The sequence below is a fragment of the Mauremys mutica genome, chromosome 9 (assembly GCF_020497125.1).
Source record: "Mauremys mutica isolate MM-2020 ecotype Southern chromosome 9, ASM2049712v1, whole genome shotgun sequence".
Classification (NCBI taxonomy): domain Eukaryota; kingdom Metazoa; phylum Chordata; order Testudines; family Geoemydidae; genus Mauremys; species Mauremys mutica.
In genome coordinates this window covers 78,516,014-78,543,920 of record NC_059080.1, presented here as the reverse complement: position 1 = coordinate 78,543,920, position 27,907 = coordinate 78,516,014, and the positions used below count along the sequence as shown (strand labels likewise).

Here is a 27,907-nt window from a genome sequence, read left to right as displayed (position 1 = left end):
GGGTTAGCACGCAGGATGAAAGTAAAAGGAAGAGGCAAACCCTGCTTGCTGGAGTTTCTCTTCAGTTTCTGCCTGGCTGCTCTTCCCAGCAGTAGTGCCTGCCCCAGGCTCTGTGCCTGCTACGTCCCCACTGAAGTACACTGTACATTCCGGTACCTCACAGCCATCCCACTGCACATCCCCCAAAATGTGGAGCGCATCAATTTAGGGTATGTTTAACATCTGCATTTTATCTATGCTGTGCAGTTAACTCTCATTGCCTTGCAAAATATAATTAGAGTTTCTGTGTTTGGGTTAAAATTGATTTTAAAAACCTTTAAAATCTACTATTTTGCACTATTCAGACTTCATTAAGGTGACAGCTGGCAAAACCTAATGTTCTCCCACATTGATTGGGAGTTCAAAGTTTCAGATTCTAGGGGGCAGTTAAATAATTTAAGGAATATAATTTTTAAAAACAAATTAAAAACAAAATTTATTCAGTTTGAACCATAAGTTGCACAAGAATAGACACCACAAAACTGAAAGCCAGAAACCCTACGTACAGTTGTTTTCTTTTCATTAAGAGCCAATTTTATAAAAGAAGCCACAGTTTTCTGACTTTTATCACTTTCACCCCCTTTCCCTTTTCCATAACTGGCAGTCTGAGACTTGATTTTCCCCACTACTTTTACCCTACCACCTTAATGCAAAATCATATCATCACTAGACATGGAAGAACCTCCAACAATTTGTAGTATAAGATTCATTATTTTATACTTATCTGAACGTATTGAGTCTATAAAATTGAATTCAGAGGATTCCCACCTGGAACTGAGATCATCCTTACAAAGGTTAAGACTGGAGTAGAAACTCAATAGTTGTGTTCAAATTCGAGGTTTGCCACTTCCTGTGTAACATTTGGCTAGCCATTAAACCTTTCTGGGGCTGATAGTACTTTCTACTTCACAGGGTTGTTGTGAGAACAAATTGATTAACATATAAGGGTCTCACAGATACTATGGAGATTGGTGCCAGCACTTCCACTTTGGACATACTGTACCATGAGAAAAACTTTTCATATGATACTTTGCCTCCTCTGTTTCCATCTGTTAATTGGATGTGAAATAACACTTCCCTGAATATTTGTCTCAAACTGTTCTGTTCTATAATTGGGTAAATGAGAGAGGGAACAGATGTTTATTTTATCCATACTGGTTTCTCCCTTTTTATTTCTCACTAACCTTAAAAGTTAATAGGTAATAATTGGAGACATACCAATTTCCCAGAACTGGAAGGGACCTTGAAAGGTCATCGAGTCCAGCCCCCTGCCTTCACTAGCAGGACCAATTTTTGCCCCAGATCCCCAAGTGGCTCCCTCAAGGATTGAGCTCACAACTCTGGGTTTAGCAGGCCAATGCTCAAACCACTGAGCTATCCCTCGCCTTCAAGTTATCTATTCAGATTTGATTTTCTGTAATGCCCTGTTATGAAAGTCTTGCTAATACAATCAAACAAGACCAGCCAGCAACTTAAAAAAATCAGTATCAGTGTCTAATCCATATAATTATTATTAGAGAGCCTGCTAATGGGCTGGCTAACAGTGGCCACCGTTCAAATCCAGCTAGGGCTGATAGGGCTTCATCTTGACCACTGAAGTCAACAGGAGCCTTTCCATCTACTTAAAAGGCATGGCATCAGGCCCATCGTGATCAAGCGCCTAGCACAATGGGGCCGCAATCCTGATGGGAGACTTATATACCATAATATAAATAATTATTATTAAAAAACAACTACCAGCACTGCTTGGTGATTTTTGGCCCATGAAAAATAAGCTGCAATTCTCTGTCCAGGGCCTGGTGGAGAGGCATCTACATCACCATATCCCTGATCACAGACAGTACTGAAGAGCCATAAATATGGTGAAAGGATTAGAAAATATGCCGTATAGTCATTGAGTTCCTTGAGTCTATCTATTTAGCTTAAGAAAGAGAAGGTTAAGGGGTGATTTGATCACAGTCCATAATACCTCCACAGGGAACATAAATGTATTAATGGGCTCTTCAATCTAGCAGACAAAGATATAACAAGATCTAATGGCTGTAGACAAATTAAAACAGGAAATAAGGCACACATTTTTAACAGTGAGGGTAATTAACCACTGGAACAATTTTCCAGTGGTTGTGATGGATTCTTTATGACTGGCAATTTTTAAATCAGGATTGGATTTTTTTTTTTTTTTTTTTTTTTTTTTTTAAGATACAGGGTATGTTCTAGTTTGAATAGGAATTATTTTGAGGAAGTTCTATGGCCTATGTTATACAGAAAGTCAGACAAGATTATCACAATAATCTCTTCTGGCCTTTGAAATGATTAATCTATTCTTGTTGACTACTGCACCAGAGACTGAACTGGCAATGACTGAACTGGCATGGAGAGTGAACTACGTTCTTTTGACTCCATCCACTGTTAAGGCACATTGATGGGGTAAATGTGGGGAAGCTTGTAGTTTCTGTGTAATAAAGACTCCAGCTGATCCAACCTTTCACCAGCCATGAATAATTTTGAAAAAAAAATCATAAAAATTCAATGCATTATTGTAGACATTTACCGGTGCTGAAGCTCCTTCTCCTACACAAGAGTCCAAAGATCGTAATCTCCTTCTCATGTTCTTGCAGCCATCTACAGCAGATATTTCCCCCACCTACTTGAATACAGTCCACAGGAATCAGTCTGTGCCAGACTAGCAAAATCTTTGAGTTTTACCTGCTAATATGAAAAAAGCGTTTAGAATTTGCCTTGTCAGATCAGAACTAAAACCTACTTGTTATGCATTTGCAAAAGGAAGTTTTCTTTTGTTTTTACTTTTGAACTTTAGCTGACTGACTAAACCCAGATCTGGAATGAAATGTTTGTTACAGTTACAACAGCTTGGTTAAACTGACCGAAACAGATTTTTCCGGCCTGGAGAAACTGGAGTTGTTGATGTTGCACAGCAATGAGATCCATACAATCCCTGAGAAGACATTCACTGATTTAAATGCATTACAGGTAAGAACTGAAATTAGAAGATGGTCCCATCTTAGTTTTGCTACAGAGATATCAACTTATAGGAACAGACCCATAGCTGAGGAGCGTGGTGGATGTCTGCCAGCACTGTTCTAGCTAGTATATCTAGCAGTTGCAATTCTTATTCACAGGGCCAGCCCACAACATTTTGGCACCTGAGGGGGGGAGCTCAAATGATGCCCCCTCACTTGGGCCAAAACTTTGAAAGGTGTCAATTCTGCCTTCTTCCTGTTCTACTCCTCTCATGGTACTGCTCTGCTACCTGCCCCAATAAAGGAGAACTAACAACTTAAAATGCCTTGTTCAAAAATTTTAAGTAACACTTAACTCTCAAATGCCTGAACAGCAAAATGTAACTTTTCTTGTCTGCATAGTAAACACTGGCATTTTTATCTGTTTGAATAATCAAAGTGGTGCTTTCTGTACCTTCTTGGTCGCAAAGATTTGAACTGCTTCCTGAAGGTCCACAGTCTGGGCCAGCTCATGCTCTATTGAGATGGTTGCAAGGCTAAGGAGCCTCTTCTTTGTAATTGTGGAGCGTAGATGTGTTTTTATTAACTTTGGCTTTGAGAAGCTGCGTTCTCCACTGGCAACTGTTACAGGAAGTGTTAGAAGTATGCGCAGAGCAACAAAAGCATTTGGAAAGAGGGTAGTCATCTTATTTGTGCACATATATTCCAGAATAGCTTTTGGAGTTGATCCTGCTGAAATGTATCTTGAAAGGGCTTTCAGTTCATCACCTAAATTACTCGCATCAATATCGCGCATGTCATCATGTGTCAGTACTGTCTCTAGTGCCCTGCATTGCTGGTATAGGTCTTCTTCAGGTATAGTGAGGAATTTGGGAGTATCATACAACATCCCAAATATACTGCTGTGTTCCTTGAGCTGCATGAAACTTTCTTCAACTGACTGTATTGCACAATCTAGCACCTGGTTAAAGAATTCAACTTTGAATTGTTGTTTGGGGTCTCTTATAGAATTATCCCGTGCCTCGTAATCAAAATGTCATCTTCCTCGGTGACTTGTATTCTTGATTGGAAGGGAAAATAGCTTCAGTGTGAAGTTCCTCTGCTAACTTTTGTGCACTCTTAAGAACGTTTTGAAATCCCTCATCTGACCAGTAAGACTGTAGGTATGACTTTGCTTTGTCCAGTTGTTCTATTGCTCCAGATATACAAAGGTCAACACCTTGGAGTCTCTTGCTTAAAACATTTATTTCAGACAGTATGTCATGCCACAACACGAAGACACAGAAATTTGAAGTTATGTATGTTTCTGGTGAGTCCATTTCCCTCTGCCACTGTTCTCCCACAAACAGTTCCTATCATAGCATTATCCTCCATAATGGCAACTGTGGCATCATCTATCTTCCCAATTTGGTGTTTGATAGGCTCTCTCGCCTCCACTCGACTTTCCCATCGTGTGGTTTCAGTGTCAGAAAGGAAGTTCCCAGATGTTGCTTCAAAATTTGCTATCGATGAGTTGATGCAGAGAAGAATACATAGATGCTTTGAATTACATAAAAAAAATTCAGCAGCCTCACTAGAAGCTGATGCTGCATCACTGACCACCAAGTTCAATGAACAAGAACTGCATGGGCCAAAAAAAGCTTGAGGGTGTAACTCGGATACGTGTCTGTACTCCTTTGTTCTTTCCTCTCATGTTGGCACCATTATCATAGCCCTGACCTCTCATGTCAGCTATTGCAATTCCCATATCTTCCAGCTCCTGTAACATCATCAATGTAAATAAATTCTAGAAAATGCTCTCTAACAATCACTATTGCAGGGACATTTTCACTAAGTTCTGTTGTTGTTACAAAATGCACCATTAAAGTCATTTGTTCCGTATGGCTGATGTCAGGTGTGCAGTCCAGAATAACAGAGTAATATCTTGCTGACTTCAGATATGCCACAATCTTCTGTCTGACTTTTGTGGCCAGTAACTGTATGATCTCATTTTGAATGGTTTTTCCAAGGTAGTGGTGTGTGTATATTTCTTGGGTGGTGACTCTTCTTAGATGCTCCTGGAGTACAGCATCAAACTCAGCCATCAGTTCCACAGTTTTAAGGAAGTTTCCATTGTTTGGCACTGTAAACGGGGTGGTACTCACCCCTGCGGCGCCTCCTACTGGTTACTCCGGGAATTAGCTCTTCTTCCAGTCCGGAGCGCCCTCTGCAGGCCGGTGATCCACCTGTTTTGCTCTCGACCCCGTGTCCCTCCCTGGACCCGGTGCCCTTTTAACTATAACTGGGTCTCCTCCTCCCAGGGGAACCCCCACCCTACTATCCCCACTTTGCCTCAGTAGTGGCCACTGACAGTCATGGTCTAGCCCCACACCCTGGGGGCAGACTGCAGCATCGGCCCACTCATCACAGGCAAAAGGGGTTTGGACCTGCTGCTTTACCCATTCCTGGGTTGTGCCATGCAACCCCCAGTACCTCTTGCCCTTTTCTAGGCCGCAACCTGGGGCTTTCCAGGCTGGAGCTTCCCTAGCTCCTCAGCCCTTCCCCAGCCCTGCTTCACCATAGGTACCTTCTCAGCCTCTAAGCAGCCAGGCCCATCTCTCTCTGGAAGCAGAGAGAGACTGATTGCTCCTGGCTTCCCTGCCTTCTTATAAGCCCTGTTCAGTTTGGGGCGTGGCCTCCAGCTGCAGCCACTTCCCCAATCAGCCCAGCCAAAAAGCCCCTTCCCAGGGCTGTTTTAAAGCCCAAAAGGGCAGGAGCGGGTAGCCACCCCGCTACAGGCACATACAGCTGATCAGAAGTGCCACACAGTGCTAGTTTTTGATAGCAAGCATTCTCACAATGGCAATGAGCTTTTCAGAACATTTTGCCAGTAAAGAGACTCTGATACAATCTTCTCTTGATGCTGATCATCTATGGTGGCCTTTAACCTTAGTCTCTTCTCAAGCTCTTTCCATCTATGGAATGCTCTCTGGTGATTTGCTGCCATCTCATGGCATGCCAGATTTCTAGCCAGATTTTTCCAGTCCTTTGTTCCTTTAGAACCCAATGTGGCTAGAACATGAGACTGGAAGAGTTTGCAACAAAAACAGTATGCAGCATTCTGGGTTTTTGAGTACATAAGCCATGGCCTCTACTTTGTCACCATTGGGGATTTCACACCAGTAATGTGTTGGATGGAAACTTCTATTTTCATTGTCTTTGGTGATCATGAAGTTTTTCACTTGCTGTGGCCCATGCAGTACAAGGAAGTCACTCAGGCTACTGCTGAAGTGGGTCCACACTCCTGGATCATCTAGACTTAAGGAACTAAATTCAGCAGCAGCTGTTTCTTGCGCCTCCACCACACTCTTCTCTGATCTACACTTTTCTTCAGGAATGTGCATGGTTACATCCATTTGAGATGGAGATATGGATGCTGCAGTAGCTGCCAGGTAACCTGCACTCTTACTAAGTGGAATACCAGGCATCTCCTCACCACTCACATCCTCACTGGGGCCGGAAGGCTCACGTGAACATTTGTGTCTATGTATCTCAGGAGAGCTCCTTCCTGCTTAGATAGAAAAGCTTCCTTTGCTTGCTTTCTTTTTCTGAATGCTGCCCCAGAGCGGCGTTTTCTTCTTTCACTCATGACTGCTGTTCTGTGCCAGCTATAGTGGCTCTCAACACTCAATTGAAGGGGACAAATAAGCAGGCTGGTAGCAGGGCCTGAGTGAGGGAAGAGATCAGCGTCTTAAGGGCCTAACTGGCTCCTACTACTTCAGCTGACTGCCTGTTCTCCTCAAGTGGGTTCAGGGAAGTAGCAGGAAACAGGAAGCTCCCTGAGAAGCTGTTGTTAATCAGTCCAGGCTCCTGGGGGTGCTAGAGAGGTACATAAGAGGCGCCTCCTCCTCTCTCTCTCCCTGTAGCTCCTGCTGCTTTGTTATTCCCTCTCACCTTTTCTCCTGCCTGCCTGCTATGTCTCTTGTGCCCTCCTTCCTGCAGCACAGCACTCCACCATCTCTGTGCATCTAGAGCAGGGGTCGGCAAAGCTTTCAGAAGTGGTGTGCCAAGTCTTCATTTATTCACTCTAATTTAAGGTTTCATATGCCGGTAATGCATTTTAACATTTTTAGAAGGTCTCTCTCTATAAGTCTATAAACTATTGTTGTATGTAAAGTTTTTTACAATTAAAATTACAATTTTAAAAATTAAATTAAAATGCAGATCTTATCAGTTTAGTGCAGTGGTTCTTAACCTGGAGTGCACGCACTCCTTGAGGCAGGGCTGGTGGAAGGATATTTTGTGGCCTAGGTGAAACTTCCACCTTCCCCTCCCCCCCCCGCACATCGGTTCATTGAGGGGCAAATCCCAACGAGCCTTATATAGACCCTAGGGGCCAGACGTGCCCAGGGGCTGCTCCCCAGACGAGGTTCCCCCCCTCCTCACCCCCTGTACTCCCCTGAAGGGTGCACAGCCCCCTCCGCAAGCCCTCTCCACCCCTCCCCGGTGGTCCCCGCCCCGAGTCTATCCACTGGCTTTGTCAGGCTTGGGCCGCAGCAGCAGCAGATTGGCAGGGAGGAGCCACCTTCTGGAGGCCCCGGAGAGCCAGAGTGTTCCGCTTGCGGCAGCAGCAAGCCCCAGCCATGGAGGAGCCAGCGCGGTGCAGGGGGGCAGCAGCCCTGCAAAGGCGGCGGTGCTGCTAGCAGGGAGCAGCCACGCCCCCCACTCCTCCTGCCCAGGCTGTGGCCCGGTGCCCCCCTAGGGGCTCCTGCAGGGTGCAGTGGATGTATGCAGGCGCCAGCCCCCATGCGCCCCCCAGCTCCTCCTTGCTTAGGGTTACCACATTTCAACAATCAAAAAAGAGGGAAGAGCCCCACCCCCAGCCACTCCCTCCCACTTCCCACCCTGACTGCCCCTGTCAGAACCCCCAACCCCCTCCGCTCCTTGTCCCCTGACTGCCCCCTCCCCCTCACTGCCCCCCAGAACTCCACCCCCTACCTAAGCCTCCATGCTCCTTGTCCCCTGACTGCACACTCCTGAGACCTCCCCCCACCCTAACTTCCCCCCTAGGACCCTACCGCCTACCTGTCCCCTGACTGCCCCAACCCTTATCCACTCCCCCACCCCCAGACAGACCCCGGGGACTCCCACACCTATCCAACCACTCCCTGACAGGACCCCCCAGAACTCCCGACCCTTCCAACCCTCCGCCTGCTCCCTGGGACTCCCCTTACCATGCCCATGCCGGTCAGATGCTGGCTCCACATGGAGGCAAAAGACGCTGCCGGGCTGCTGCGCACACAGCCCCTCCCCCGCAGAGTGCTGAGGAAGTGGGGGGCGGGAGCTGCAGGAGGGGCAGCGGCAGTGGTGGCTCACACTTCTGGGAGCCGCAGAACCTGAGCACGGTGAGGGGGAAGCCGGGGGGTGCGCCTGCCCGGGCTGTGGCCTGGTGCCCCCCCCCGGGGGAGGGCCTCCTGCAGCGGATGCATGCGGTCCCCATATGTAAAGCCCCCCCCCCTCCGATTCCCCCCTTGCCACGCTCAGACTCTGCGGCTCCTGGGAGTGTGAGCCACCACCCCCACTCCTGCAGCAGGCTCAGGGCCCCGCTTTCCGGCGACTCTCACTCCCGGGAGCCGCAGAACCCGAGCATGGTGAGGGGGGAGCCGGGGGGGGGGGTGCCTGCTGCCAGTCTGGGGTCCGGGCCACCGGCCCCGCTCAGCCTCCTGCCGGCCTGGGGTTCCGTTCACTCAGCCGGCAGTGGGCTGAGTGGGGCCGGCGGCCGGGACCCTGGCTGGCAGCCGCGTGCCAGGCAAAATCAGCACACGTGCCACTTTTGGCATGCGTGCCTTAGGTTGCCGACCCCTGATCTAGAGCAGAGAGAATACATATGCACCAGCAGCAGACACGATTTTCTACACTCTGGGTCCTAGTGGCGCTCTCTCCCCCCACAGTCTGGCACCTGAGACGTCCGACTCAGTTTGCCTCATGGTAAGGCTAGCCCTGCTTATTCATATCCACCAAGACAAAAGGGAGAGTATTGCTGCAAAGCTCCTCGTATGACATCTTTGGTAGAAAAGTTATCTTTGTTAATTTGATGGACTAAATAAATGCATTTTTAAAGAGATCATATTCCGTCAAGATTTTCTTTCTCCTGCCAGCCTGCAGCTTTCAGCCAAGAAAGTTTCCTACAGAAAGAAAATGTTAAATTCTAATACTAAGGGACATTGCAGTTCTTTGATGTTATAACAGTAGATAAGACAGGTTTATAATATTTGGTGCTTTATTTCTTATTTAAAATAAAACATTAGTAAACTTATAATAGTAGATCTTCATTAATTTGCACATCCCATCATTTGCACACAGAACCAATTGGGTTTCTTAGAATGTCTCTGCAGAGATTTACTAGAAGATTGTTAAAGGAAGGTCATATATAACAATTACTTTATAAAAATAAAGTGTATTACAAGTTCAGAGGCAATTCTGCCATTGGAGCAGCTGGTGTGTTGTGCCATTCAGAAATATTAGAAAATTAAATAAAATATACTTATCTTCAGACCAACTCTGTGTGCTGCTCACAATATTAATTTAAAAGTATTGACTTTCTATTTTCCAGATGAGAAGCCTGCTGCAATGCCTCTGGCTGTATTAGTGCATATTTCACTAGGGGTAACTCCAACAGATGGACTTCAGAGCATTTTGCACTTCATTGAACAGCCTGGAAGCTACAGTAGAGAGCTGAGGGTTTTTGTTTGTTTGCTTTTTCAAGAGTCCATTAGCAGTTAAGGAGAGTAAGGGCTTGTCTACATATGGAGTTAGTCAGGACCAGCATTTTTGAATAACTCTACATGTGGATGCTTGTGTTCCGGAACAAAGCACTCTTGTTTTGGAATAAGAGTGTCTACATATGGAGTTATTCGGGCATAGCTATTCCTGAATGGCTACATGTGTAGACAAGGCCTAAAAGTTTCCCAACTGAAACTTTGATCCACAGCTGCTATTAACTAGCAGAACACAAATATGACTGTAAATAATTATAACAATTATATTTGGCAAATACTTGAACAAAGTAGATTTTGTGCATTATCGTTGCTTTTTATATTTGTTTACTTGCTAATTTGCAACATTCAGTAATTCATAAAATCACCACCAGTTCTTTGTGAGGATTAGAAAGCTACTAAAGTATGTAAAGTATGATCCCAACCTGAAAAATGACTGCAAAAATGGTATTATAATTCCATATTTATTAGCACTCAATGACCTTTTGCCAAATTTGCTCATTTTACGACTGCCAGTCTGCAAATAGTGCCATCAGAAAGTTGAGCTTTGGCTAGCACATTCTCTCTCATAAAAAGATCCTTCAACTGGGACTGAGTTAACAATTCTTTTCATTATTTGTCAGCCAAGAATCTAGCTTGTCCTCCCATATTTGTATAGGCACTGTAGTAGTAAGTGAAGGGGAAAAAAATATACACCCACTTATTTTATGGTCAAACCCTGCTTACTTTCTTCACAAAAGCAGTTTCATTAGGACCATTGGTGTGAATAAAGTGTGTACATACATTGGGCTGTTGAATAAGAAGGTATCTTTGAGGTCATGTCTGACCATAATCACACTTATAAAAATTATTATATCTGCTGATTTTTCCCATAGTGTCCATCACTTGTGTACCTAGGTACTTCACTTAACAGAGTAATAATAATTCAGAGTTGGCTAGAATTCTTCCACCAATGCCGAAATAATGTAGTTTTTATTAGACTTTTTATCACTATCTTTTCACCAACAGGTCTTAAAAATGAGCTATAATAAAGTCAGAATACTTCAGAGGGACACTTTTCATGGTCTCAAGAGCTTGGTACGGTTGCATATGGACCACAATCAAATTGAATTTATACACCCAGAAGTTTTCTATGGGCTTACATCACTGAGGCTGGTGCACTTGGAAGGAAATTTACTTAAACAGCTTCATCTAGACACTTTTGTCACCTTGCGCTACATCCAGATATTTAAAACATCCTCCATAAAGCATATATACTTGTCTGACAACTTCTTAACTTCATTACCACAAGAGATGTTTTCCTACATGCCTGAACTAGAGAGCATATACCTTCATGGAAACCCTTGGTCCTGTGATTGTGATCTACAATGGTTTGTAGACTGGGCAGAACAATGGCCAGGTACAGTATGAGCTGAATATTTGTTTGTTTCTTACTAGAGTGGTGACTTCCCTTAAGGTCTTTACAAGGGAGGCATCATTGTCTAGTGGCTACAGCTACGGGGTGAGCATGGAGATCTGGGTTCTGCCACTGATTTAATGTGTGACCATACCCTCTCTAAGCCACCATTAAAATGGAGAAAGTAACTTCCAGGTTTTGAAAGTGCTTTGAGATTCTTCGTTTAACTGCACTATTTAAGTGCAAAGTATTATAATTACCAGTGAGTAACATCTGGATAGAGGCATTATAATAATTTTTTTTTTGGCAAATTAGTAATTAAATGACTTACAAAGAGTAAGAGATTGGTCATTACTATTATAACACTTTTTAAAGTATAACACTTTATTCTGTGACTTTCTGTTGATCTTCTGTGACTTCCTTGTTAGCTGTTTAAAATGTTATTCCTTACCATTCCATGGCCCCATGGTACTTTATTCCCGTAAATTACCATGCATCTCTTTTATTTCCATTATTGTTGGCTAGCAAGGTGTGCACACACACACACACACACACACACGCATGCATGCAAACAGGGAATATCTGAATGTTGTTTAGTGGCCTAGATGAACTGAGGTTAGTGGTCCCAATACATTTCCAAGCTCAGGTGTCTCTAAATGGAACCTTTTCTGGCAGAGTCCAAAGTTGAATGTTCAAGAATGAATTATGTTCTCTCTCGATAGGTGAGAATGTAAAAAGAGAATGAATTATCCTCTCTCTCTATATGAGGTTCCCTCTAGGGCTGGACTGAGGTACATTTTAGGTGAAGAGAGATGCATTAAATATGTAATATTTTCTGTGCCGTTTACAATTTGATAACTAGGAAAAGTATTTGTTCTGGTATTTATATTTTTAGAGCATACTATGATATTATGGTTTGCAATCTTAGAATAAGCAGCTTTCTTCAGACAAATTTTTTTAGATAAATTGTTTTCATGACAAAGCATAACCAGATGATGTTACCAAACCACTATAAGATGTGTGACAGATGATTTTTTGGAAAGGGTGAGATAAAAGGGAAGGCTAGTCCTGTGGCTGAAGGAGGAGAAGAAAGTCAGCGTTGGATAAGTCCCTTTGTTTTTTAGGGCTTGCCTTTGCTGTAATTAAAATAAGGAAAGTAGTAATTTCCTACCTCGCAATGGTAAGCCTCAATTAATTAGGGCCATATTGTGCCTGACCACAGGGAAGGTGCACAAATTAAGAAGAGGGCACAAGGAGTTTCTTCTCCTTTTTGCCCCCCTGGACAGGATCTGGGCACAATAGAACAATGCCTGCTACAGCTCTTGCTAGAGCTGTGTGCTTCCCAAGGCAAGGCTGTGGCATGCTAACTAGCTGTGATAGCAATTATGATCATGCTGAAGGTTTCACTAGTGGAATAGTAAAGAGTTAAAATAAAGCTTGGTGATGACTTGAAGATCACTATTGTCAGTACTTTATAGCCCTTTATTCAAGGACAGATCTTTCAGCAAAATATAAGTTGTTGTTTTGGTACTGGAACTAGTATCACAAAAACTTACATTGTTTTTTCCTCCCCCTAGATATTATAAAGTGCAAGAAAGACAGAGGTTCTTCTAGTGCCCAGCAATGTCCAGTTTGTGCCAATCCCAGAAATTCTAAAGGCAAACATTTAGTTAACATCCCATCTGCATCTTTAACCTGTAGGAAGCCAACAATAGACCCCACCCTGAAATTTAAAAACATCACTATGCCAGATGAAGGGGACTTCATTTCCATCTCTCCCAAAGAGTTTATAGCTCCTATTGGAACCATAATGTTGAATATGACAGACCAAACAGGAAATGAAGCTAACTTGGTTTGCAATGTTCAAAAACCCACAAAAATTTCCCCACTCTCATTTGACAAAGATGGTGATAATACAGTACTCAAAGTATCATTTTCAACATTTCTGGTGTGTAGTATTGATTATGAACACATTCAACAGCTGTGGAGCATATTGGCCCTGTACAGTGATTCTCCACTGAAACTCGAAAGGAATCTCTTACTGACCAAAGTGCCTTACATCAGTTACAAGTACAAACAGACGTACTCTGAAAGTGAAGAAGTTTTTACCAATATAGAGAGTGAACTGACAGCTGAACCTTCTTGGCTGCTCCAACGCCAGGTGGCATTACAGTTAGACAGGACAGCAACCACACTCAGCACGCTACACATTCAATATGTAACTGATGCTCAAATTATCTTGCCCAATGCTGATGAAAAACAATTGAGACACAGCTGGGCCATAATTTCAAGAGATAATAAAACAAGAGTGGAACACTCCGTTTTAGTGGGTGGGACTGTGGAACTGGACTGCCAGGCATTTGGAGAGCCTACTCCTACCATTGAATGGATACTAGCCGATGGGAGCAAAGTTAGAGCGCCATATGTTAGTGAAGATGGAAGAATCGTAATAACTAAAAGTGGAAAATTCACACTACGGACAGCTGATAGTTTTGACACTGGAGTTTATCACTGCATAGGCACAAATTATAATGATGCAGATGTCCTAACATTTAGGATCACAGTGATTGATACTTATGTGGAATACAACAACATTAATGGGGCTCAGCTTTTGGCATTCATTGGTGACACACTCTACCTTCCATGTCAGTCTGTTGGTGTCCCAGATGCATCTATTAGTTGGATCCTACCTGAGCACACAGTTCTTCATCAGTCTGTAAGAAGCAAACATATTTTCCACAATGGTACACTCAAAATACAAGAGATGACAGAACAAGATAGTGGCTATTTTAGATGTGTAGCAGCTAATGAATATGGTATGGATTTTTTGATTTTCCAAGTGCTGGTTAAAGTGAATGAGGGCGCTTCACAAAAACAAAAGACAGCTCCAGAAGAAAATGGAGAGAGAGATGGATCTGGTCACGAGGAGCTTAGACCTGTTACAAAACATAAGTATCCATTAGCTACTGTGCAAACTTCAGTAACAAGTAAAGCATCCACTGACTCTGCATCTCGAAATCAACCCACAGGGATTGCAAATAAACGGAATAACAACAGAGAGATGACTTACAGACGCAATGGGGACAAAATAAACAGACGATTTAGGGGACACAGAAGACAATTCACTTCCTCAGCTAGGAGAATTGATCCACAGCACTGGGCAGCATTTTTGGAAAAAACAAAGAAGAATTCCACTTTGCCAGAAAAACAAGAAAATGCCACAACAAAATCACCTACACCAGACCATCTAGCCTCTAAGGTGTCTGGGGATAAGGAAGAAACATCTGGTGACCATATACCTCCAGAAGAGGAATTTATTATACTAGCATCTGAAGCACCTACTATACCTACTCTGAAAACAATTTCAGCAAGTATTGTAACTGGAGAACCTAAAACTACATCAAGTAATACCAAGTCTAAAACAACTTCTGTCATGGTTACAGAGGCAGTCGCTCCAACAGTTAGTCCATGGATTACACAGTCTATAGGACCCAAGAGCAAAAAGCCAAATGCAGATCTAAAATCTGCAGTCACAAGACCAAACTCACTGGAAACTTCTGAATTAAATCAAACATCGTTAACAATTATACAGCCATTAACAATATCTAGTTTAGTGAATAGTACAGCTAAAGACTTTAATGCTGAACACAGATTGGTGTCTTTTGGGGAAAGTAATGAGTATTTAAAAATCATATCTACAACACAAACAGCAGATGTTACTGAAATCACCAGCCTTGTCACTTCCCAGAACACAGTTGAAAAACCTGATTTATTTACTGAGTCTATTGATAAGACTTCAACTAAATCAGATCATCGAATATCTGTAGTGACTGTCAGCGAGCCAAACAATGAATTTGGTCACATTTATTTTCACAGTACTCAAAAAATAACAACTCCTAAACTACCACCGGGGTCAACTATTATTACTCATCAGCAGATTCAGATAATTAGAGATGTTACAACTAATACACCACAGTCAAGACAACGATATGGAAGACGAAGGAAAATTTCTGGTAGAAGACGAATTGTTAGACCAGATCGAATTCCAGCTATCAGGGGACATAGATATAATTTTGTGAGACAAGAATCCGGTAGAGAAAGTACAACTCTGCCTCCAGCTATGGAGCAGGACACAAAATGTCTATCATGTTCACATCCCGCAACTCCTCCCAAAAGTTCTCTTGAACTGCTTAGCCCAGAAACACATACGCCCCCTCCTTTGAAAGTGGATATATCAGAACTCACATCAGAGCAGCTTACGAGTCAAACCACAGCATTCCTGGCTGAAGAGAAAAACAGACCCACTGCAGAAGGAGAAAAAACAACTCCCACTGTAATGCCTTTCTATAGTGAAAGCAGACAGGGTACCCTGCAAAGGAAACTAGAGGCCAGTGCACCATTGCAAACATATGCTGTCAGACTCCCTACAACTGCAAGACAGACTGCTAGTGTATCTATGGAAACTACAACTTCTGCAGACAGCAAGACATTCTCAAATGTTAAATCCATCCTCCCAACCATTAAAACTAGAACTTCTTCCAAAGTTTTAAGAGGAAAGATTCCTCGGCAACATCTCTTTGGAAAGGTACACATTCAAAAGGAGCTATTGAAGCTACCCAGACAACGTACAAGTACAGCGCCATCATCCACAATAACCTCCATGCTTCCTAAAACTACTGCAACAGTATCCATAGATAGAGTTTCTCCTTTACATTTAACAACTATTTCAGTGGAAGTGAATCAAACTGATGATCCCTTATCCCTAACTAAACCTATCAGTCATGACAATAGTATGTCAGAGAAACATTCTCCCATTCCATCTCTTACTACTGCAGAACTGCTATCTTCAGCCTATTTTTCTAATCTTCCAGCTGTTATAAACAAAGAAATGAATGCAACAAGACCAATGCCAACATTTAGATCTACTACTGTTCCCCACACTGAAGCTAAAATCACTAAAATCAAAGCATTCAGAGCTGGAAGGAGGAGAGATCAAAGGAGGAAAAAGCTCCAGAAGATCATGACTTCACAAAGCATTACTACAAGCCATAGCTCCACCACTGCTTCATCAGTGAACACAACCTTGTATATCCTGACAACAGCTAAGGCTTTAACTAAGCCCACCATCCCCATACCCACTGAATTTCTTTATAAGAACACAAGTGTAATCCCAGTTACAACTGTGCCTCAGCCACAGATTCTTAGCACAAAAGATGTAACTAAAGGTTCACCTGCAACAACTACACAAACATTAATGAGAATTACAACAGCTGAGAACACTCAACCTGTTAAACTACCATCTGATGTTCTCTTTACTGAAAAACCTGCCACATCACCTTCTTTGAAGTCTTCCAACTCCCCCACAATATTACCCGCCACATCCTTTGTAACATCTGAATCAGCACCTATTCAACAAAACAAAACTATTGTAATGGTAAGTAAAAGACCACACCAAAAAATGGGACAGAGAGTTATTCAGCAGAAACATACAGCAAAGGCAACATTTCCTGACAAAGATGAGCTCAGTACCAAATCTCCTGCTGTAACTACCCATATGATCAACCCCAGCATACAGCATCCTACCCCATTAGCATCCCAAATAACAGAGACACCACACACAAGTATCTTGCAAATCACCTTATCTCCCCGATGGGAAAACAAATTTTGGCATAAACAGTCTCCTGAAGTTTCGGAAATAGGCAAAACACTAACAGTTAATACTCTGACTATATTAAAATCCTCACAGAGCTCCACTCCATATACTCCTGCACGGAAAAGGAACAAGGACAATTCTGTCAAAAGCTGGTCTGACAAGACAGCAGATCAAGAAACCAACAACAACCTCGTAGCCCTGGACTCCTTATATAAAAATAGATTGGCAAAGCCTAGAATAGTCGGAGGAAAACTGGCTGCTTTTACCGTTTTGGCTAATTCAGATGCCTTCATCCCTTGTGAAGTGACTGGTAATCCCCTTCCCACAATTCACTGGACTAAAGTGTCATCAGGTAAGCTGTATAAGCCTTGTTTAAAATGTTGTCTTCTACTATATATTAGCAATAAGACAGGTGCTAGGTGCACCAGGCTGGGATATTGCCATGCTTTAGGTGGGATACCATCCATAAAGCAATAAGATGATGAATACATGTGGCTGAAAAGTAGTAATATCCCAGCCCTGCACATACATCCTGAAGTGTCTTACTGTATTTTATAAAATGTCTCTTCAAGAAAAAGAGAAAGGAAAAAAGGTCAATCTGAATTTAACAATGTTTACCATATTCAGCATATGTTAACAATAGCATTATTGTAGTGAGGCCTATACAGAAGGCCAGGCTTATTAAGAATCCGCCTGTAATAAGATCCTGTGCTCCATTGCTGAGCAATTCTGCTTCCCCTTTATTGGAAGATCACCTCCACCTATGTAATCGATTTTTGTTGGTCCCTTAAGACATCTTTCACAATATACATAAACACATGTGCTATTATTCCTCTCATTCCTGTCACTGTTCTTAGCCCTTTTAAAGAAAGTAGGCTGGGACAAAGAAAGTGTGCTCAGATACCATGGTGATGAGTGCAGGATAAAAACCAAGGCAGCTGTTTTTTTTTTCTTTTTTGGTTGCAAATATTATTGTATTAGATAAAAAGCAGAAGTAAATAAATAAAGGCTTCTTACGTAATATATATTTTACGTAAATATATTTTACTTTTTTTTTGTTTAATTAGGGACTGATGTATCAAGCAAGCGTGACAACAGGTTTGAAGTGTTTGCTAATGGCACCCTCTCCATCCAGAATGTGAAGATTCAGGACCGCGGACAGTACCTGTGTATTGCTGCCAACCGGCATGGTTCAGATCAGCTCCTGGTCACTTTGTCTGTGGTGGCATATCCACCGAGGATCCTAGAGGGCAGGTCAAAAGTGATCACTGTCCATTCTGGAAAGCCTGTGTCTGTGAAGTGTAGAGCTGAAGGTAGGCCCATCCCTACCATTTCATGGATTCTAGCAAACAAAACGTATGTCTCGGAATCTTTTCCAGGAAGCAAGCAAGCGTCTGTGCAACCGGATGGCACTTTAATAATCAAGGAAGTCACTGTTTATGACAGAGGGCTTTACACATGTATGGCTAGTAATCCAGCTGGTGCTGATACGCTGACAGTAAAACTACAGGTGATTGTGGCACCTCCCGTTATTTTGGAAGAGAAGAGACAACACATTGCAGGAATTATGGATGAAAGTTTGAAACTCCCCTGCACTGCAAAAGGAAACCCTCATCCGAGTGTTCACTGGGTCCTCTTTGATGGAACAGTAGTGAAGCCTCTGCATTTTGTAAATGCCAAACTGTTCCTGTTCTCCAATGGAACCCTCTACATAAGAAACATAGCTCCTTCTGACAGCGGGAATTATGAATGCATAGCTACAAGCTCCACTGGGTCAGAGAGGAGGGTGGTAAATCTCACGGTGGAGCAGAGAGATACAATTCCCAGAATAGCAACTGCATCTCTGAAAATGACTCAGTTGAATTTTGGGGACAGATTGCTTCTAAACTGTTCAGCTACTGGGGAGCCAAAGCCCAGAATAATCTGGAGGTTACCTTCCAAGGCAGTTGTTGACCAATGGCACAGGTAGGAATGTTTCTTTGTGACTGAGCTCTTGCTTTATTTTTCTGGTGCTTACTTTAACATAGCAGACCACAAATCACTGAAATAATTTTTTAAAAGAGAGTCAATCCTGTGATATTGCCAAGTATAAGTGCCTAACGTACTGTAACTCTGCTTAACTGAAGCCAATTTTGTTTTTAACCTGTGACGAGAGTCATCTCTAGTGATAGAAAATGCAATTTTATTATTATATTTCTAATACTAAAGGCCCAAATTCAGCCCTATCGTAAGGGGGTGCAGCCCAACTAAATCAGTGAAGCCTAATTTATTCATGCAATGGCTGAATTTAGGTCATTTTATTCTGTTCTGATTTAAGGCCAAATCCTCAACATACGTATGTCAGTTGAATAGGACTTGGTTGTTAATATAAAGTTGATACTCATGCAGCATATATACATTAGAGTAAGCTTGAGGATTTTACTTTACTAAGGCTTTTTTACATGCCATATGTACCACAGAAGAGATTTAACATCAATTAAATTAATGGCATCTCAGAGCACAATGGCTTCATAGAAATACAATAAACTTACTATGAATCTGTTGTATATGTTAACAATAATTTAATTTGTGCTTTGTAAGACTGCTTGTTGAAACAAACTAATTTAGCAGTGACAATGATAGTTTGTGAATGTAGTGCCAAGCAAACTGATTGCTCAAAGTGATATAGTCTGATGTCATATAAATATTTAATTGGTAAAAATTAGCAATTTATTTTTGTAAAAATAAACTGCTTTCCCATCATGAAATAATTTAAAACAGTTGCACAATAAAATCTAAATTTGTTGGAGCGGAAGTGGGGACAGTTTAACTGTTATAAAAGTTTTGATTGTAAAATTCCAAAACTAATATAGTCGCTAAAAATATGAAAAGCCATTTGCTAGTTCATTAAGAAAAAGGATCTAGTGAATATAGTTTCTTCTGGAAAGCAAATAGAATTTAGTGAGAACACAAATTTATAAAACTAGGGTCTTGATTACTCTTGCAATCTTTGACAGCTGCTTTGACTTCTGTATTTTATGGATGAGTTGACATGTCTCACATTCTTGCCAGTTACAGAATGAGAGCAACTAAGACTGGGTACCAGTTAACACTTTGTTTTTGTATACACCAGTTGCCAGCCATTTGGCTGGAGAGAAACTGGCATTACTAAAGTATTCATTTGTTTACTTATTAAAAAAAAACCTATAAAACCTCATTTACTGTATTAAAAGCAAAATCCTGTGAGGAGTTTACAGTCCAATTACTGAAAGTTGGGAATAAATTTACTGCAGTCATGTTACTGGCAATCAGTAAGTATGACCAAAGAAATTAATTGTTTCACATTTTAGATTGCAGGGTAAATATTAGTGTTAAAATGATTTCAAATGATAAATAGCAGTTTAAAAGGCCCAATTCAATGATAGTCTATTTTTAACAAAAAAAATAAAAATAAAATAAAATCTGCTGATACTGAGTTGATTTAAATAAAAGGTTGCAGTTTATGGTAATATGTACCAAATTCATACACACAACATACTTGCTTTGTATTCATTTTATTAATACTTATTTTAAATGGCCAGATCTGGCATTCTGCCACTAGGGGAGAAGAACCTGGTGGATGAGTTTTAGGTCAGGGATCAGCAACCTTTGGCACACGGCTCACCAGGGTAAGCACCAGGGTGAGCCGGGCCTGTTTGTTTACCTGCCGCGTCCGCAGGTTCAGCCAATTGCGGCTTCCATTGGCCACTGTTCGCCATTCCAGGCCAGTGGGAGCCGTGATCGGCCGAACCTGTGGACGCGGCAGGTAAACAAACCCGCCCGGCTTGCCAGGGGGCTTACCCTGGCAAGCCACGTGCCAAAGGTTGCCCATCCTGCTTTAGGTGTTGCCAAAACCACAGGTGCATGGAAGAAACAAAGGGATGTTCTCAGGTTAAATGTAGGTGGAGTCTTGCATTTAACTAATTCTGAAAATCAGTAGAGCAGGAGATATTCCAGTGAGTCTAAGTTACTGCCAGTTTCCAGGTGATATTACTTGCTTTCAGTGCAAGGGAGTCCTAGCTTTCTATCTATATCCTGCACACCAAAAAAGCTGTAGAACCTTCTGCCCATCACCACACATCACTTTTTATAGGCTGCTAGAAGCATTATAAATTAAGATGCGTTTTACACAGAGATTTGAGGAAAGGTTTATTAAAGCCTGCCACTAAAGTACAGTTTCTCACTCATCATCTTCTGTTTTCTGGGATCTAGTTATTGAACAAAGAGCTAGAGGGGGGAGGGGAGGCGGGTTCATTCTACAACTCCAGAGACTGCTTCATACTCTGAAACTTACTTCCTAAGCAAAAAGTTCAAGCAGATTAGATTTCTGATTATATGAACAACTTCCACAATTATAAAACCCATACTTTTAGAATTCCTCCCAAAAAGAGACTGGTTGAGATCGACAGGGTTTACTTAGGAAAGGCCAGATCTATGAAGGTGTCAAATAACTGCACAGATTCTTCATTTCCACAGTTTTCAGGTATATTGTAAAATGGAAAAGATCACTTCATGCGGCAGAGCTTAGTAGTGCCACAGAAATGGTACCTCAGTATTACAGAGCTCCTAAGCTCTGCAAGCATGGAATGGTTATTACCAGATTCAGATGAGCTCTGGTCCTGAAATTTGGGTGTGTAGAACATTTATAATTTAGCCTAATTTTTTCTTTAGTGTGGACTAGGTAGTCCAAAAAACTCTGAATGGGAGAGATTAGAGGAAAAAACAAAGCTTTTCATACAGTGTGCAACAAAGGCAAAACCCTAATTAAAAAACGAGGCATCTCACGCTGTAGATGAAAGTTTTCTTCTGCACCTGTAAAGTGTCAGAATTAGCTCATCTCTCTTGCCCATGTGCATTTTTCTTGCAGAAGGACAATGTGTGAGACCCTCACTTTACAACTGATAACACAGTAAGCATGTATTATTAAATAGGTAACTGTAATAAATGGTTTCCCATTTAAAATTAATTACATTGCCTTGGTTTAATACTGATATTTTTCCAAAAGATTTGATATTTGGTCTCTAATGTTCATTTTATGAATGTTTATCCAGATTATTATTTTATACCTTCACTATAAGACAAATAAACCATTTATAAACCTGGGTATGGCTCCACCCCTACCACGCCAAGTTAAACAGGAGGGAAATGGTGGAAGGAATGTTTTCCTTAAGGCCTAATTCTACTCACTTACACCAGTAAGACTCCGAAGGATCTCCACTTTAGTCATTTGAATTACACTAGTGTAAACACTGGTGTGAGATCAGAATCAGACTCCAAGGCCCAGATTATCAGGTGCAGCATGTTATAACTAATGTATCACACTGCTAGCATAAACTGGCTCTAAATTCAGTTTAACCAGCCAGGAGTCAATCATCTTACTATAAGGATGATCTTATAGTGGCTGTTATACCATGGTGTCAAGTATCAGGGGGTAGCCATATTAGTCTGTATCCACACAAAAAAAAAACCCAAGGAGTCTGATGGCATCTTAAAGACTAACAGATTTATTTGGGCATAAGCTTTCGTAGGTAAAAAAGCCTCACTTCTTCAGCTGCATGGAGTGAAAGTTACAGATGCAGGCATTATACCATGCACTCCCCTTGCTGCAGTTGTCATGGGGAAATGTGGCAACAGTCATGATGCCCTTTATGCTGTGCTGATCCTGGGTTGTGATTTCAGCTCCCTGGTGTTAGAGCAGCCATCAGGTTGTTCTAACACAATGCAGGAGGAAAATGTCTCTACCCACAACTGCTGCAGGAGGGAGACAGTGTAAAGGAGAGCTCTAAGTCTGCTTTGCACACAACCCTCTGACCTGTGCTAGCTGTTTTTTGGATTTGGCTGAAGACCTGGCCCATAAATTTTGGATCTCTCTTCCCGTTTATCTGATAGAGCCCAAATTTGATGACTTTCATGGCACATAGCAAGATTTCCACACCCCTCCCCCCCAAGTCTTTTGGGGAGGCGGTGGGTTGAGCTGGGTTTCAGTGGTCAAGGGCAGGGGGAGGAGATAAATTAGTCCTAACAAAAATGGGGGAACAGGGTTGGGAAAGATACTCTTATATCTTTGTTTTTCCTTAAAACAAATAGTGTACATGTACCTACAGCATGGGATAGGCACAATTTTAAGGTACAGAAGAAAAAAACCCCACAGCAATTCATCCACTTGAGTCCATATATCTTTACATCACTTATTAGGGCTCAGTGTTCTCCTTTAGCATGTGGCTACATATTAAATCATTCTTTTTTTCTTCTAGAATGGGAAGTCGAATCCATGTTTATCCTAATGGATCCTTGTTTATCGAGGCAGTCACAGAAAAGGATGCAGGTGACTATTTATGTGTAGCAAGAAACAGAATTGGAGATGACCTGATACTGATGAAAGTCAGTGTGACTATGAAACCAGCAAAGATTGACCAAAAACAGTATTTTAAAAAACAGGTGCCATATGGGAAGGACTTCAAAGTGGACTGTAAAGCCTCTGGGTCACCTGAGCCAGAGATCTCCTGGAGTTTGCCAGATGGCACGATGATTAATAATGTGATGCAAGCAGATGACAGTGGACGCAGGTCTCGGAGATACATTCTTTTTGACAATGGAACTCTGTATTTCAACAAGGTTGGAATAGCTGAAGAGGGAGACTATACCTGTTATGCCCAAAATACACTAGGAAAAGATGAAATGAAGGTACACATTACAGTTGTAACAGCTTCACCTCGTATAAAGCAGAATTACAGGACATATGCTAAAGTAAAAGCTGGGGATAATGCAGTATTTGACTGCGAAGTTGTTGGAGAACCCAAGCCAAAAATATTTTGGTTGCTACCTTCCAGTGACATGATCTCAGCTTCAACAAACAGATATTTACTGCATGTTAATGGCTCACTGTCAGTCAGCAAAGTGAAACTGTTGGATGCTGGGGAATATGTATGTGTTGCCCGTAACCCTGGTGGAGATGACACAAAACTTTATAAACTGGATGTTGTTTCTAAGCCACCCCTGATAAATGGTTTATATACAAACAAAACGGTCATTAAAGCAACAGCAATAAGGCACTCAAAGAAGCAAATAGATTGTATGTCAGAAGGGACACCTTCCCCTCAAATTATGTGGATAATGCCTGACAATATTTTCCTAACAGCTCCGTACTATGGGAGTAGAATAACAGTACACAAAAATGGGACACTTGAAATTAGGAATGTAAGGCCTTCAGACACAGCAGATTTTATATGCGTGGTACGTAATGATGGAGGAGAAAGCATATTGGTAGTACAGTTGGAGGTATTAGAAATGCTAAGACGACCAATGTTTAGAAATCCATTCAATGAAAAAATAATAGCAAAATCAGGAAAAACCATCATATTAAATTGTTCAGTAGATGGAAACCCTCCTCCTGAAATCATCTGGATATTACCCAATGGCACACGATTTTCCAGTGGAGTCAGAATTTCCCGGTATCATATAGGCAGTAATGGTACCCTCATCATATATAATCCTTTCAGAGATGATGCAGGAAAGTATCGCTGTGCAGCTAGAAATAAAGTGGGCTACATTGAAAAGCTGATCATCTTGGAAGTTGGTCAGAAGCCCACTATTCTTACTCGTTCAAGAGGACCAATAAAGAGCATCAGTGGGGAATCATTATCCCTTCACTGTCTTGCTGATGGAAGCCCCAAACCAAACATTATATGGACAGTACCAAGTGGCTATGTGCTAGATCGGCCTCAAATCACTGGGAAATACATATTACTTGAAAATGGTACTTTAGTTATTCGAGAAGCAACCATTCATGACAGAGGAAACTACCTGTGTAAGGCTCAGAACAATGCTGGAGAGTCATCTATAACTGTTCCTGTAATGACTGTAGCCTACCCACCACGGATTACAAACAGACCACCACAAAGTATTCGCACTATGGCTGGGGCAGCAGTTCAGCTCAACTGTATGGCACTGGGGATACCAAAACCAGAAATCACATGGGAGCTGCCAGACCACTCTGTGCTTTCTCCAGCTAGTAAAGGCAGACCATCTGGAAGTGAACTTCTTCATCCCCAAGGGACATTAATCATTCAGAATCCAAAATCTTCAGATTCTGGCATGTACAAGTGCACAGCTAAGAATCAATTTGGCAGCGATTTCACAATAACATATATTCAAGTTGTTTGAAATGAGAAATACAGGCTGAGTAATTGTTAACAAAGTCTCCATCTGGACTGAGTTTATTTGTGGAAGTTTAATCAAAGGCAGCCATGAAGCATGTAGGTGACTCCAAATACATTTACAATAATCAATGTACAATGAATATGCAAAAGAGAAAGACTTGGGAAAATTTTTTGCATTATGAACTAGTATGGATTTACTCAATGACAAAATAGACTTCAATTAAAAACATAAGGCACTTTTATTTTGCCAACAAATAGTGAACATCAAAATAAAATTGCTTTCCAGAAATGTACCTGAAAAATCTTCAGTAAATGATGGCCTTTTTTTATATTAGTTTCTTATTGTCCTTCTTGTATCACTATAAGAAGCATGGCACACATAATGCAAAAATATTTAAGAACAAAAAAGAGGAAATTTTATTGCAATTTAAATTGCCTTACTGATATGTATGAATATTTTGTAGTTCTTTTATAAATATTTCACAGAAAACAAGTGTTTAGCTATTTTTAATATGACATTCTATTCTTTCACAATGGAGAACTTTTTCCAGGGCAGTAGGAGAAATACAAAATGATTTAATAATGCTCTCTAAATGTACAATAGGGTTTCTATTCATCTTTGTTTAAAAATTCAAAAGCAACAAAACCTGCTTATTAAATCAGAGTAGCTTGGTATAATGTCCCTTTCACCACAAGCTCACCTTCTAAAAATTTCAAATTAAAAAAATAAGTGCATCAATTTATATAAGAATTTAGAATGAAGGGGCTCAATCAAATAGAAAATAGTATTCCCAAGCATCTGCCTCCTGCAATTCAGGAGAAAGCCCCTTTTCAACAGGAAATGGCCACTTAGGCATTCTGCACCAGAGCAGATTTTTGGACTCCCTGGGCCAAATAAACCTCAAAAGCTTAAGTCACTAACTGACTTGGTCCGTCTAAGACAGGTGTTAATGTAGGCTCAGGGCACAGCTCCAACACCAGTGCAGAACCTGAGTATTTGCTAGGACTAAACTCACAGATCTGGGACACATGCATGGAGCAGAAGCCCCTCAATGTTACTCCTTGAGGTCCTTTCCTCACCAGCAATATGGCAGGCTGGTTTTGCTGCCGCTGGTTTTGCTGCCACTGGTTTCCATGACCATAACCTGAGCTCTATGACCCCTTCCAACAGGGATCATAGACTGCAGAGTAGAAATTAATGCCTCTTTAGCAGTAACCACAGAAAACCTGTTGGATACAGGAAATGGTGTAGAGCAGCTGCTACCATGTAACACCATCCTAGTATCTTACATCAGTAAAATGTCATACAATATTTAAAACTATTATTGAAAAAATAGGTATAGCTCGATTACACACTCAAAGCCCCATAGCAGAAACCCCTGTACACCTAACAAAGCAACACCCCCCAACCCATCTATTGAATTACCTCATAGGTCATGCAGGCTCTTGACACTCAGAACATGGTCAGGATGTTCCCAAGATCTGAGTGCAGATTCTACCCCATTTGACTAAATTTTAGTCAGCTGGGGAAGAACTTCAAAAAGAGGCCACAACGTGACTGACTGACTGGTGGTGGATCAATCTCTTTCTGAGATCAGCCACGTATATGATAGCTGCTTGTTCCTTCCTTCCTTAGTACTGACAGAGAGGTAGAAGAAAATTGGCTGGATTAAATAGTTCTGTTTGCTTAATCTCGAATGTCTTTAGTCCCCAATGAGGAGCACTAAAGGACAGTCGCCCAGAGGATTACCAAATAATTTCACTCCCATTACAAACCATTCAAGGGACAGTGAAGGGAAGTAATCCTAGCCCACAGGAATCCAAAACGCATTTTCATTGAAAAAGGAACAAAAATTAGAACCATTCGAAGAACCGCCACTAATGTGGTGCTGACTAGGTCGCCAGGGACCACTGAAAGTTGATTAGATGGTAATCTAGGTTATTTTTGTTTAACACAGTTTTAAATCTTTGCTCCGAAAGAAAAATTAAAGTTAAAATTGTGTTTTGCTTCTGACACTTTCAATGCCATTAATTTGTAAACAAACAAATTCTACTAAGTAAACATGCACCTCCAGGTTTTGCCCTCAGCTAAAACCACAAAGCCCCACTGCTGAGGGCTGAGGACAGAAACTGGTCTTAAGTCTGCTTTCCTGTGGTGGATACTATTCTAGTAATATGCAGTCACCTGAAAGGACAGGGATATCAACTTGCATCAGGCTTTTTTTTTGGAAATACCTAATGTACAAAAAAGAAAATAAATGTACAGGTACATGTTAATATTTCAAAACAGACAACCTATTCATTTAGTGGAATGAGTGGCCTTTCTGTTTTGATAAAGGTCTGTACAAGCTGAGAGGTGAAGTGAGGAATTTTTGAGCTAAATAATTTTCACAATGTACAAAGTAGTTCACAAGAATTTTATTTCAGTAAAGATGCTGACCCATCCTACTGGTTGCTTGTACGGGTAAGACTTTGCAGTGTGGAAGTCAGAATCAGATACAAATTATTGATATTATGATTTTCCACACTCTAAACTGTTTATGAAAATTTAATTATCTGTGATGTCATACAGTACTACAATGTTTGCTGAGTGTTGACTCTTTTCTATTCAATGTAAGTCTGACTAGGATACCAAACAGTACACTTATATTATGGCATATGAAAAGATGAGTTAATACAGAACATGAGAACAAAATTCCCATGTATTTTGAAATGCCCTGCATGTTTCACATTCAAAATTTGTGCATCTAATTCTAAAAAAAATAAAATAAAAAAAAAATCATATGGAGTAACTCTTAAATTACATGAACCCATAGTAAATTTATTCTGATTTTTTTTACTCTAATACGAGCAAATATACCACACACTTGAACAAGGTTAAAATAGTTCTCTCTTTATAATAAATT

The 27,907-nt window shown here is 41.4% G+C and overlaps 1 protein-coding gene across 1 annotated transcript; it reads left to right on the top strand.

Annotated features, from left to right (window-relative positions):
* IGSF10 (immunoglobulin superfamily member 10) lies at window positions 1-27,744 on the top strand. The gene is made up of 6 exons (XM_045029733.1): window positions 1-209; window positions 2,901-3,030; window positions 10,784-11,174; window positions 12,749-17,176; window positions 17,892-18,789; window positions 23,097-27,744. The coding sequence occupies exons 1-6, from the start codon at window positions 16-18 to the stop codon at window positions 25,003-25,005; spliced, it is 7,950 nt and encodes a 2,649-aa protein (XP_044885668.1). The 5' UTR covers window positions 1-15; the 3' UTR covers window positions 25,006-27,744.
* The last annotated feature ends 163 nt before the right edge of the window (window positions 27,745-27,907 follow it).

Excerpts from the sequence above, each read along its gene's own strand:
- IGSF10 (XM_045029733.1), top strand. The coding sequence starts at position 16 with ATGAAAGTAAAAGGAAGAGGCAAACCCTGCTTGCTGGAGTTTCTCTTC. Across the intron at positions 3,031-10,783 it reads CTGATTTAAATGCATTACAG|GTCTTAAAAATGAGCTATAA; the intron begins GTAAGAACTGAA and ends TTTCACCAACAG. Across the intron at positions 17,177-17,891 it reads CTGGACTAAAGTGTCATCAG|GGACTGATGTATCAAGCAAG; the intron begins GTAAGCTGTATA and ends TTGTTTAATTAG.